Source organism: Anopheles maculipalpis, chromosome 2RL (assembly GCF_943734695.1).
Source record: "Anopheles maculipalpis chromosome 2RL, idAnoMacuDA_375_x, whole genome shotgun sequence".
NCBI lineage: Eukaryota > Metazoa > Arthropoda > Insecta > Diptera > Culicidae > Anopheles > Anopheles maculipalpis.
In genome coordinates this window covers 96761399-96775097 of record NC_064871.1, presented here as the reverse complement: position 1 = coordinate 96775097, position 13699 = coordinate 96761399, and the positions used below count along the sequence as shown (strand labels likewise).

General features: G+C 42.6%; 1 protein-coding gene across 1 annotated transcript; it reads right to left on the bottom strand.

Annotated features, from left to right (window-relative positions):
• Positions 1–320: 320 nt before the first annotated feature.
• Positions 321–2126, bottom strand: LOC126568212 (ornithine decarboxylase-like). Its single transcript, XM_050224655.1, has 2 exons — positions 889–2126; positions 321–452 (listed from the first exon to the last, which is right to left on the bottom strand). The coding sequence occupies exons 1-2, from the start codon at positions 2124–2126 to the stop codon at positions 368–370; spliced, it is 1323 nt and encodes a 440-aa protein (XP_050080612.1). The 3' UTR covers positions 321–367.
• Between the last annotated feature and the right edge of the window lie 11573 nt (positions 2127–13699).

The following is a 13699-nucleotide window of genomic DNA, read 5'->3' as shown; positions in this document are numbered from 1 at the left end:
CATAAAATTGGAAGCATCGTGAAACACTGGGGCGAACCATTTCTTCCCGATGGTGGAAGCGGAATACGAATGGAAAGGAAATAGATTCACTCCCAAGTATGGTGGCTGTGGTACTCTGCCACTTGAAATTTATCTACTATCCCCATTCAGCCAACCAGATTCGTACAGACAACGGTGACTTCTCAAGCGGGTAATGGCAAATGGAATAGTAACCGTGGTTAGTTAGTTTTGAAATTCCCATTTTGGGATTTCGGTACACTTCGAGGTTGTTTTATTCAAGCATACAAACAAACACACCCACAGAACTCAACTCAACAGTACACAAAGCAATACAATTTAAAGCTGTCCGCGTTAGCCGTGTTGTTTGTTAGTGAGCTTTTTCTAGGATGCCCTCGAAGAAGGTGAGTGTTTTCTGCTTCCAGTCCTTGCTGGCGATCGAGAGAAGCATGTTCCTGCAAGCGAAAGTGGCATCGGAGATGTTGTAGCATGGTTTCGGGACAGAGGAAATGTAATGGGTTTTTTGGTCAAATTATGGAACACTTGGCATACAACACCGGGGGCACATGAATGGAAGAGTTTATTGTTGCTCTTGAAAGGGTATTCCTAGGAAGTGGTTCTCTCTGAGTGAAAGCAAAAGGCGAAATTAATATTGTAATAGCTTCCTTTGATAGACTCAAAGCCTCTATAAATTAATAAAAAATAGCTTCCAATTTATAACACAGAGAGAAAGGGAGATAAGTCAGTACTATCAAAAACTCTACAAGCTCTGAGTGCATGAAGCAATGATGACCTCACAGGACATACAATTTAATTAACTTTCTTCTGTCGGTATTCCATTGATAAGAGGATGACACATTGATGTGACCAAAATTGAGTTCGAACACTTACCACATGTCGGCTTTAATGTAAACCTGCACCGTTGGCTTTGGAAATCCGTTGAAATTGGTCGCAAATGTCATTCCGTATGCACCGAGATTTTCAAAAACGATGTAGTCTCCTATGTGATGCTCCGGATACTCCACATCTTCGCACACGATATCCGTCGAGTCACAGGTAGGACCCCAAATTGTCGTCGGAAAGGTACGCTCGTGTTCTCGCTCCTTTCGTACCAATGGAACCGCCCGCTTAAGGTCCTTTATCTCCCTCAAGCTGAGCCAATCGAACAGGGTTCCAAACACTCCATCATTTATGTAGTACATCATCTGTTGCACATTATCTGCTTCATCACGTACAACCTTTTTACCCTGCACAGTGGAGAGCAGTGTTACTGCAGATCCAACATAAAATCGGCCTGGTTCTCCGATAACAAACACTTCATCCTTATCGTCCGGGAAGAACTCCTTCAATCCTCGGCACACTGCCTGTGCGTACTCATCGATCGGTTTATCGTTGTCCCCGGGGAATCCTCCTCCAACATCTAGCAACCACAGCCGCATGTCAAGCTCATCCCGTGCATAATCAAACACTGATCGTGCAGACGCTACCGCATGATAGAAACAGTCTGCATCTAAACTTCCACAACCAACGTGGAAGCTTACACCAACTACCGAAACACCGAGTTCCTTCGCACGTGCCAGCAATCGACGTCCATCGCCACGTGCATCGCAACCAAACTTTTTGCCCAATGCAATCAGCACACGGCCAGAGTCGTGTCGGATGCGTAGCACAAGCTCAGCTTCTGGATATTCGCGGGCTACCTTCTCCAGCTCACACTCATTATCGAACGTCATACGGCGGATGCCGCGGGCTTTGGCAAACGCGAGTGCTTGCACAGATTTAATCGGATGAGCGAAGATGATACGATCGGGTGTAACGCCCAGCCCAAGAATAGTGCGTATTTCCGCTTCCGAGGCACAATCGAACCCAGTTCCTAATGCCGCAAGAGTTGCGAGAATTGCTGGATCGTCATTGCACTTGACAGCGTAGAACGGCGTCACCCGTGGCATAGACCTTAGCCAGATCAGATGCTTTCTTATTAGATCGTCCAGATCGAGCAGATGTAAAGGGTGTTCGCGTGATCCAGCCCCTATTACACGATTTATTTCCTCCTCGAGCGGACCAGCTGTTGATGGACGGATTGTCACATTTTGAAGTTCGAAGCGATGAGTATCTTGACGCGTGCCCATGGTACCGGCTGATCGCAGCGACGTCTCGTCGTATACTGGAGTACTCGAATGTAGCACGCTCTTGTGATCAGGCAAAGTGCTCTAGACTGTAAAGCACATGCTGATCATCAAACAATATGTGCCAGCTTGATAAGTGTGTGTTCCCGAACTGTTCAAACAGTAGGTGTTCTTGTTGTTGTGGCTAGACTATCACGAAAACAACCACCACTGTTGGCGGCAACAGATTTAAAAAAAGCTTATTCTGCAAAGTGTAGACGGAGAGACGGTCTCATCATTGATCACCGTAGATCGAACGTGTTTTGTGCCTTGCTAAATTAATTTCAAAGCCATCGCACGTGCCAGAAGAATTTTGGGACTGTCATTATTGAAATTCCGAATAAATAAACGACTCAACCTAAATTGGCTTCAAGCGTAATAATCAAAGACACACTTCTCGTGATGCGACAGATTGTACTCGTGATGGCTAATGTTTACGAAAGGTTCTTTTAATCCGGAAAGGCTATATTGAGTTATCAGAAGACAAACACATTCCTTTGGTGGTCTAGAGAGTGCAAAAAAAAACACACTGAAATTGTCATCAAGCGGCTTCTGCTTTATTGTTACAACAAAAAACACACTGCATCAGATAAGACAATCTTTGTCAATCCGGTTGACCGCTTTATCTGCTATTGACTTAGCTACGGGTATCTGTAAGCTGCAGCTGTTCTTCAAGTGAGGATGCAGTTAGTTCTATTATCATTTGTGGGTCATTTTATGCACCGACAGAAGAGTGCAATTAAGCGAATACTTGTTTAGGTACGAAGAATACTTTTGATATTTGCTAATTGCAAAATTTGAATTTTTGTAACTGTTTTTCTTGTCTATATTACCCTTTTTCTCGTAAACTGTATTATACGAACTAAACGAACGGACCGTTAAACAATACTTAACACAACAAGAACAAATAAGCCGTTTGTTGTGGTTTTTCTTTCGCGCTCAGCTCTTCGCCAGCCAAAGTACTGTTTAATCTTTGCTGCAGCTAAATCTCATCACTGGTCTGGATGCTGGTCTTAAATCCCATTTAAGCACAATCTACTTACTGTCTGCTTCGATGAGATAAGATGATGGTTCCCATCGGGGCTCATCGGAACTAATCCGCTTTCTACCGTTCTTATGCACCGTTTGCCTTTGTCAACATTCTCTTCGCCGAGGTTTTATCCAGTGCTTCCGTACGCTTACCGTATCATCATCATTCACTCACGGTACGTCACTCACGCTGAAAGGTAAGATGGGATCCTCCAAACGGACCTGTTCGGTCTGGGCTTTTGATTTGATAATGGTGTTATTGTTGTTGCGGGTGGCTTCGAAAACAAATACGATTAGAATCGGATGTCTGGCCGTACAATCGAGTACATCCGGTTCGTAGTCGAGAGTGGCCAATTTGCTATGGCAGCCACAGCATGTAATGTAATCACAACCCTTTTCGCCACTTTAAAGATTAAGACCCTTAAACCGTTCCTGATTTTATTAACAGTTTCTTTCGTGCGATCCCGTTTTCAGTTTTTTACCTTCATTTCCTGTCAAATAAACCCCCACAAAACGGACCTGTAGAGAAGTGTTTCTCAACGACAAATGACGACACTAAAGTACCGTACACCGGTCAATGCAGACATCGATTTATAGTGGTACATTACCGCTTCCGGTCAAACACACAAAACACTTTTCAGCAACATCGAAACCGTATTTTCGACGCCACGAAAGGCACCCGAGCGTTCGGGGTGTAGCTTCACGCTCGAGAAATATATTTATTTCCGTCATGTTTCATTCGATTTCTCAACCCTTATTTCTTAGGACTTCTTGCAGGCACGACTGTTGGACTTCATTGGCCCCAAGCCCCAGACTAAAGTCAACACATCCGACCGAAGGTATGTAACCAACTCGGGGTAATAGTTGTTGCGAAATGTGTCAGCTTTCTTTTCGATTTGCTTGTTCCTCCCAATCCCAATGGAAGAAAGCATCTTACCTGCCACATGCTACTGTTCCTCTTCAACACTCGGTGGGACGTACGAGAGTGTCGAGTGCATTTGCTGTTGGTCTGGTGTGGCACTTTGGTGAAATTGTTAAATTGTAGTCGATTTTATGTAGCCGTTCTCTGGTCATTTGGTATCGTGTAGCAGCATTTGGCTACGGATCGATTCGAACATTTGGATTGGAATAGGATAGGATAGGAGACATGGGAGACATTTGAAAGAAAATGGACAGTAAAAAGGAGAATAGGGAATTTGGGATGGCATGGTGAGACACAGAGAGCGAGTGAGTGTTGAAATTTCAATTCATTTTATTGTGTTTTGGGATGAGTATTTGGAAGAAGAGTAAACAGTGAAATAGTTTTATTAGAAAACAAAGTCCTATCTGCCAGAGGTCTTCCACTATTTTTTAGTATATGAGAAAGTTTAGTATATTTGTAGCATGAAAAAATTTAAAATTTTAATAAAAGTCGTTTTATTTGCATGTTTATACGTGTGCAACATAATTTTTTTTTTGAAGGCATAGGCAGGCGTAGACCACACCAGCAGTTAACTGAATGTGAAATTAATTGCAGCCATTTAGGCGTAAACCGTATCTGCTCATTTTACACGTGTACCACGTGCTGTCTTAGGGTATAATTTACTTCCTTATGATCCTAATGACTCCAAACTATTTTTGAAAACATTATGATGTTATGAAATAATCTTAGCACGATTCTTCAACATTGTACTCCACCTCAACTATGACCGACTTCTGCATACTAACGTTGTCCCGAGGGCATTCAAATAAATCAGTCACCAATTGTTATCCTAAGCGTGTGTTGTGTGTACATGTCCATATTTTCCGATACACCCTCAAGGGAACTAAAAGGTTGTCTTCGTTACTCATAAAAGCCTCGTCCAAATGCAACTAACATCAAACGTATCCAAGAGGAGAGAAATCGAATCTCCACTAGCTAGGAATAAAATTTCTTATTTGTATCTGTTTGAACTGCAAATTTGCAACGTGACATAAAGCTAGTACCGTCACAAGAAAAAAATACATTCCATCGGAACCCATCAAGGGGATCGTCTATAAAGCTGATACCATGCGCTTTTCTTCTTTAAAAAAGATACCCCGAAGAGAAGCAATTTTCCTTTGTAGATCGGTTGTGCGAAACAAGAAACGCACTTAAGGATAAATAACAAAACAAAGCAAGCAAATTGAATCGTTGCAATGAAACGGAATGGACCGAACGGTGCTGTTCGTGATGAAAAAGTAAATCTTCACAATGAACTAACCTTTTTTGTCCTACCGGCTCTCGCGTTCCTTACGGAACGAATGAAAAGTCAGCGAAAGCATTTATTCTACTTATCTTACACACGGTTCACCGTTAGGTATTTTCAATTCTATTTCTTTCTTTTCATCGCTCTGCACCGGTTCACAGCCGTTTTGCCGACGTTTAACGGCGTCAGGATTATCCTGCAGGAAAGGTTGCTCACAAGAAAATAACACATTGTTGGCAAGAATGAGCGAGAAGATGGTGAGTTAGAATTTTTCCCATTTTCCGCCAGCAAATGGACGTACCAAGCATCACAACAGCAGCAAACAACGGCGACTGGTTCTCATCGCATCCAATTTAGAACCGATCTGGTCGTTAGAAGGAACAGCAAGAACAACTGGGAAGCCGGAAATTGCGTGCATAATGGGGAAAACGGACCCCAGTGCCGTGTGGTTTTGATTTAACGCACGGTTAGGACATGGTTATGATCGGTGCACGAGACTCATGGTGGAGGAATCAAATTGAGCAAACGAGCGAGAACGAAAAAGGAACAAAAAAAGGAACTGCTCCACCAAGTGTGCTTAAGGCCTTCTTTTTTCTCATCTGCTTGTTCTCCTCTAAAGTAGGCCATTTTACAGTATGGCAAGGCCTTCAGCGGCAATGGAGCCGTGAAGATGCTTTTGACAGGTACAGGTTCATTAACAATGGACGCACTCGAGAAGGCGCTCGGTTCGTGAGAGTAAGTGAGTGTAAATGAACGAGCAAATAAACCCACGGGACCAGCCATCACCAGACCAGACGACTTACGACCCTACGCAGGATAAGGAAAAATCATTTCCTTACAAAAAAAAAAGGAAGAAAACCGACCATTGCTCGAATTACGGCGAGAGATTGAGGAAAACCCGGGCAGGAAGCCTTTATAAGTGGTTGATTGCTTAACGAGCGTTGGCTCGTTGATGGAGGCTTGTAAATGTGGCCCGTTCAGTACGGATAAGCTTCAATTCAATTTCGCAAAACGATGCCACCCGGAAAAACTGCCACCCTTCTGCCCTCCTTCCCAGGATGGGAGGTAGAAATAAATTTACCGGAAAGTGGAGCAATTAGTTTGTAAGGGTGGTGGAAATCATTGAATCAATATACACGCCACAAGGCATGTCGTGGGCTGCTTCTTCAAGAAAGCATTTAACATTCAACGCAACAGCGTAGTGTGAATGTTTGTGTTTTTAATTAACAGCTCGCACTAGTCACCTAGCAAAAATGTAAACTACCGCACAATCTTCCACTTGTGAGATACTACTTCATCAGTCTTGCCCTCGGTAAAAAGTAATTTAAAACCTCATTACTTATCGGTGGCCTTTTTCCGTGAGTTGGACAAATTGTGGCATTTGGTTTTCCCTGTGATGTGTCTCCCGCTTCGGTGTAGCGATAATTATTAGCATTACAACTCCCCATCTACTGGGGAGGGTTTCACAGTAAACTCCCATCCACCGGATACGACTGGTTGACTAAATGAATTAATGTAATATTTTACGCTTATGCGCAAGGGTAGGGTACCACGCAGCATGGAAAGTTCGACAGGGATTTGCCGTTTTGCAACGGTGGCACACGTCCACTGCAATTACAGCTTCAATTTAATTACATACACACAGGAGATGGAAATGCACGAATGTAGCGACCAGAGTAACACCATTGAATTCTAATTCACCGTTGAACGATGGTTGTTTGCCAATGCGATAGAATTAGCATGCATTTGCACATTATTGAATTATGCTATTTATTTCCAACTGAATACGAGATCATTGAAAATGAGGAGTGAAATCATCGAACAACGATGACATGTGTTTATAGCTATTTTAATAGCATGTTCATACATGGAGAAGGATAAAAAAGTGGAAAATATTGTAATGCGGATTTCATAACTTTTGAATAGTTGGATTTGATGGATTTTTTAAAGTTTTGTTAAAAATATCGTCCTGCAGGATAAATAAACAAATTGTTTTATCCATGCAGATTGCAAACGGTTTGGCCCGTTTTTGTGTGATTTATTTGTGTTGATTGTAATTTCTTGTTGTAGCATGCAACTTTAATAAAAATACACCAGTTCATCAACAATTTTGAATCCTGTTTTTGTAAAATGCGCATTGCATAACTTATAAATTGATAAATTCGATAGAAAAATAAAAAAAATCCATGGTTTGTTTCTGCATGATTAATGATTTGAATAGCCAAACTTTAGACACGTAATCGTGAATTGAATTCTACACTATTGCGCCCATTTTTAAACAAAAAAGATTTTAACAAGACACCAACTATTTTGTCATGGATTTTCATAGCTTTTTCATTTTCATAGTTGTTCCATTTTTATTAGCAACGTATTTAATTCAGCATTCACATTAGCAAACATTTTCAGTATAGTGGCAACAAACAGTGGTCGACTAATTGTTTGAAGCCACAGTTACCGTGTGCCGTTCCCGATATTGTCGAACACACACTCTTTAACTCCTACCATAAGCGGTAAACCAAGCGGACAGGTACTAAAGTTCATCAAGGGATCGTTGGCCAATCAAATAGGTGGGTCGCACGGGAGCATTTTAAAAAGCACGCACCCTTCCAAAATCCTTTTCATGTTCCGGTGGTTTTTGCATTGTTTCCAAGGCTAATTGGAAGTTGATGTAACATTGTGGCCAGTGCCAACAAACGTTATGAGCGGTACAGAGCATACAGAGTAGAAGAAGAATAAAAAACAAACCCAGTCACGTGAAAAGGATAGAATTAAAGGTGAAAAGAGTGCGCGTGGGTCCATAATCGATTGTTCTACCATCGATTATATTCATTATAATGGTTTGTGATGATCTGCACCACACCCGGGTGAAGGGACGACCGAAGAGAAGAAAATTAATTATTAAAATCATGTGCAGTAACATTTTTCCAACCACGGTTCGACGTATCATGTACCTGTTGTACAGAGTATACACAAAAAGCAAAATTACAATAATGTATGTTCGTGTACGTGTTATGTTGTGTTCAGCTAGCATGCGCTGCAAAATATGACATTAATAATTAATTCTTTATTTAAACACTACCTACAGCGAGTGTACCAGAACTTTTAGACAGCGGTGTCGGTACCGTCATCATCCGATGGTGAGCATTGGGAAATGGGAAAACGGGACGCTACCACCGAGCAGTAGTCGTGCTTCTGGTACGTCATTAACGGAGACAGCCACAGAACGTCAAACTCACACACCACAACCAAGTCTCGTTACTCAAACAAAAATTTGCAATTAACGAAAATCTCTTTATCGATCATTTTAAACATCATGCTGTGTCTAGTACGGGAGTTCGGTAAACAGTTCCACACACGCACAGGTGCGCGCACAAATGGCTGTTCACGTTGTATTCAATCGCCCGCATGAAGTATGGAAAAGTGAATTTGAATCTCATTAAAATATTTATTCACGCTGAATGATACTAAAATGTGCCGCAGGATGCGCAAGTGTGAACGTTTAATTTGAATGCATTGCATATCATTACAGCACAAGTAGTGATGAAAGTGAACTTCAGCTTACAAACTTGAAACTATTATTTTTCTGCATAGCTGTAAGCGTTTTTCTAGCAATGTTTCGACATTCGAGTCGGCTTCAAATGTATGCAATTCGCAATACAAAAAAAGAAAATTTATACTGTGTAGCCTCATTCAACGAGCTTTTTACCAACGGAAAATGAATAATTTCAAGCACACTCTTAAACAAAATATAATTAATTCAACGAAGCATCACTTAAGTATTAATTCGAAATTTAATGGATATGCAAAACGGAACGTATGTAGACATTTAATCATCTTCCACGACTATCAATCAACTCTCCGAATGGGATTGTAATTGTGAACGGTTCCACCCGAAATGGCGCTTCTCATCCGATATTGAATCCTCTCGGCACGATTTTCAATTTCCATCCAGCTGTAATTAGCGTTCTATAGAATACGCCACTACCGGTTTCGGCTTCATAGCAGTGTAGCATATCTTTTGCTCGATTGTCGACTGCCGTGCCTCTGCATTTATTTCCACGCGGCTGCCGGTCAGCGATGGGCGGTGAACGGACAGCATATAATCGATTCCTGGTGCTCGGAATCTGTTAACCGATACCTTAGCATTAAGGCACTGCTGGTTTGGAGGATTTCTTCCCAAAAGTAAGCCAACCCACCAAGCAAACGAGTACGTGTGTGTGTGCACACGTGGCAGTAGCTAGCTGGGAGAGCGCGAAATAGCGTTATGCCCGATCCGCTCAGCTCCGCGCTTCCCCATCGGGTTGGGCACAAATTGAAATCAAAGCGTAATATACATATTATTAGCATCACTGAAATTGGCGCCCGCATGCACCGGCTGCGAATGGTTCGACTCGTGGTAAAGCGTACGGGCGTAGTAGCATGCGGTTCCAACTTGCAACTACGGTGTGACTCCCGAGAGAACGATTAACATTTATGTAAATCGCGTCGACATCCTCATCGACTGTGGGCTGGGGAATAGGGTGGTCTTCGAAGGATGGGGAGGGTAGCAGGGGGAGTAAGGACAGAGTGTGAGAAGGCGGTGTCACTTCAACGCTTGACAGCTGCCGCCCGAGCGTTTTGCGGGCTGTGCAAATTGTGTCAGCATAATTTTGTTGCTTTCGTCGGCGACACATCCTCACCACGATGGAGGCTGGGTTTGGCGTTGGGTGCGTGCTGTTAAGCCATGATACAATCAATCCGCGGTTTCGATGGAGGAGCGTGTACGTGTATTGTAGTCAATTGAATAGGATGTTTCACAATGCTCTTGATATTTCGCTATTTATATTTAATGCTCAGTGAGCCTGGTTGTTAGATGTTGTATATTTGTCCAAGGTTTGTAATTCTCGGTTGCATGGTTTCGCTGTGCATCAGTAATCAAACATAGCATGGAATGTAATGCCACACATTAAAACACCGTCAAGACTTGTGGAAAAACATTTCCTTTTGTTCTATAACTGTTTATTCAACTTCCCGAAACGAAAGAAATACGAAAGAAATAATCCACCAGTCTCACAAGCTGTAACAAGCTGTGAACCGTTCTTTACGGCCGCGTAATATTCAATTCACCCGTCCCGACGATCGAGACGCTTTAACACACCAAACGACATTAGTGTTAAATTTCCGTACCCATAAAAGTGAACGACACTTGCCGAGCAAATAGTTTTGCATCCTGTTACTTCATATATACATATTCTGCTTTAAACGGTATTCACGTGCATCTAAACCTAAATCCACCATTATGAACCATCAAATGAACTTCCCAGGAGAATCCTGCCATCCGATTACACACCAGAACCGGAGTGCAAACACCTCGGAGGGCTATTATTTTATCCGCAGCCCGCTTCACAATTCACGTTTCAATCTTGTTCGGGTACGGGTGGGTTTACCACAAACACATGCACGTGTTCGGGCACACACACACACAGGTTGGGCACGTTCTTGCACGTGCATTCCCAGGTGACCTTAAAATACGCTGAAAAATGCATCAATGATAGTATCAAATTTTATTAAAAAGTACGATTCTGCTCTCTTTTCCATAAATTCGGGTTTGGCCTTGCTGTACAGATGGCAACACTTTGGGACGCTGTTTTGTCTCTCGATGAGACATTGTTAAGAGCTTGATTTTCGGTCGTCACAAGACTGGGTTTCCTGGGCCCTGCTTCTATTCGTACACTCAATGGTATGCTTTTGATTTGCATGGATGCGTTTTTTTTTCGCTCCCGCATTCCCGAGTTTATTCATCCGCTTGTGAAGGAAGAATGGCACCGCCAGCTCGTTTGCTCCCGGTTACTCGTTGCATACTTTCCGGGGCAGAGAAAGTGGAGCGAAGCGTGCTGCATTCACTGGTGAGATGCGTTGTATCCTTTTTTTCTCGCTCTCTCCTTTCAACGATATCTTCCTGATGATGATCATCATCGTTCAACAGTTTTCTTTTGCCACCGGTTTTTCATCCTTGCTGTCCATCCTGGTGCTGGTGCTAGCGAGCTTATTTTTACCAGCTCGTGTCTTCTGATGGGGACGATAATCACAACGGGGAGGAAAAGCGGGGAGCGGGTGGGTAGAGGAAGTTATGAAAATTGCTTGCTTCGCACATTTTTCGGATAGTCTGCGGGTAATGTGGCTCTGGTACGAGGAAGTGGTTGGCGAGGTAGTGGCTGTCCTATTTTCCATCGTATCATGCTCAGTTCTTCGCGTGGAAGTGCTCGACGGTGGAACAGGTCGCTTGCAAAAATAACCGACACCGAAGCAAAGGAACTGTCCACCGGACCGTGGCCGGGTTTGTTATGAGTATAAATATCAGAATCTCCGAGTGCCACATCACAAGAACAACGGATGGCTGTGTGTTGAAGGTAGTGCGAAAAAATGAAGCGATGTTTTTATAAGATTGGTTGCATTGCAGCGTCCGTGGAAACACCATCCCTTCCTCCGTGTTTTTGCTTGCGCGCTTCCTCTGTTCCCTTACACCAACGCCAGAACCCATTAGCAGTCCTGGTAGTAGAAATAAAGCATGCACAAACAGCAGTTTTCCCTTTTTCACATTCCGTTTTCAATCGTATTGATCTGTTGTGACTGAATTATGCTCTTCGATGAATCTTCTGATTCCTCGTTAAAAGACGTCGACGAGAAGCAATGAGGCTTTCGTTCTCGTTCAGGGAAAACCAGTGAATGGTTTGATGTGGGATGGGGCAACGTGCAGAGTTCCCCGTACGATGTAGCGTTAAGTGGAATCCGAACGTTGCTGGGAGATCTTTCGATCTGTGGCATTGCTGTGCGCCGGAAGACCCTGTACGCCGGAGACGACGGTATGTAATTTGAGAAGGTTTATTTTCGTCAAATTTCACTTGAAGCTTTTGATGGCGTGGATCATTAAAGAGTACAAAGCAGTTTATATTATTGTACTCAAGAAATGCTTTCTTGATAGGGGATGAAAAGAGGGAAAGTTATTAAAAATAAAAGTGTTGATAAAGGTAGAGGTAGATGTTTACTTATATACGATCAATAGAGAATTTGTTGAAACATGCTCGCCTTACTTTGTGCATCACTATTGCCTAACACTAGGCGCAAGATGAAGTGCTTTTTCTAGTTCAAAAAAAAAAACACAGGAAAACTACTGCCCTCACATCCACATGCAAATCACTCCAACATGTTGCGAAAGTCCTACAAAGTCACACTCTAACTTCCACATCCTGTAACAGCTTCAAACTTTGCACCAAAAACCGTCCAACTCTGAAACACCTCTTCTAACATGAAGCTTCTTCACACTCGCGCATCGCTGTCATTTGCAGCCTTGGAAGTGCAAAATGATGGGCTTCGGGTATGAAAAGCAAAAGAAAAAAAATCCTCCAGTCGTCAGTGGAACGAATAAAACTTACAGTTGGGATAGCTAACCGGTACGTTAAGGCAGCGTCTATCCCTAATCGTGGGCACCGGAAAAGAACGGGATAAAGTGGGATGTTTGTTCTGACGCCGAACGCCGCTACGCAGATCTGACTGCAAAGTTTTGAGAGCAAAGTTTTTGAAGGCTAGTTTGAAGCGCATTTAACGGAAGGAAGTTGAGCTTTGTGCTTCGTCTTGTGTGTTGATTTTACCAGAATGCTTGTGAAGAGAAAAGAAGAACAAAAAAGGTCGAAAGGGGGCTTAGCAAAAAGAACCGAACGGGAAGTAGAATAAAAATTTCAACAACTTCCAGAGGGAGGGGTGGATTTCATCGAAGGAAAAGATACAAAACGTGACTTGTTGATGGTAAAGGTTGAGGTATCGGGCCGTAACGGTTGGTGGATTTCTTTCAGCAAAAGTGGAGTGGTTCTTGTTTGACTTTGAGCGCATACTAGAAGGATCGAAAGTTTTGATTCAATCATTTGGTGGAAAATATAAAACTGTAAAGTGTATCAGGTTTTTGAATCACTCGGGGCCAAAATTAAGATTACTCTTTTACGACTTCGATGGAGGCGCCCGGTGTTTCATGGAAAGCATGCGCCTAAAGCTATGCAATATGGGGAGTAAGGCGTTTTGAGAGGCATCCTAGGACACGTGCCAAACAATATTAAGCTTTATTCTAAGATATCAAAGAAAGGGTATGATACTTTTGTTCTTAAAATAGCTATTTCATACATTAAAGCGTAATGAAGGTTAAACAGTCTTAAAGATAACTGCAACTTTGTGAATAATTTCTGTTTCATTCTAAGAAAAAGACGTTCAATCGTGAACTAGATATTTCAGCCCTTGCAAAAACCACTTGATAATATCAATATGCTAATACGT

What these genes read in the sequence shown, in the direction of transcription:
- LOC126568212 (XM_050224655.1), bottom strand. Translation starts at nt 2,126, where the DNA reads ATGGGCACGCGTCAAGATACTCATCGCTTCGAACTTCAAAATGTGACA. An exon ending in TACATTAAAGCCGACATGTG is followed by an intron (nt 453 to 888) that starts GTAAGTGTTCGA and finishes TTTCGCTTGCAG; the next exon opens with GAACATGCTTCTCTCGATCG.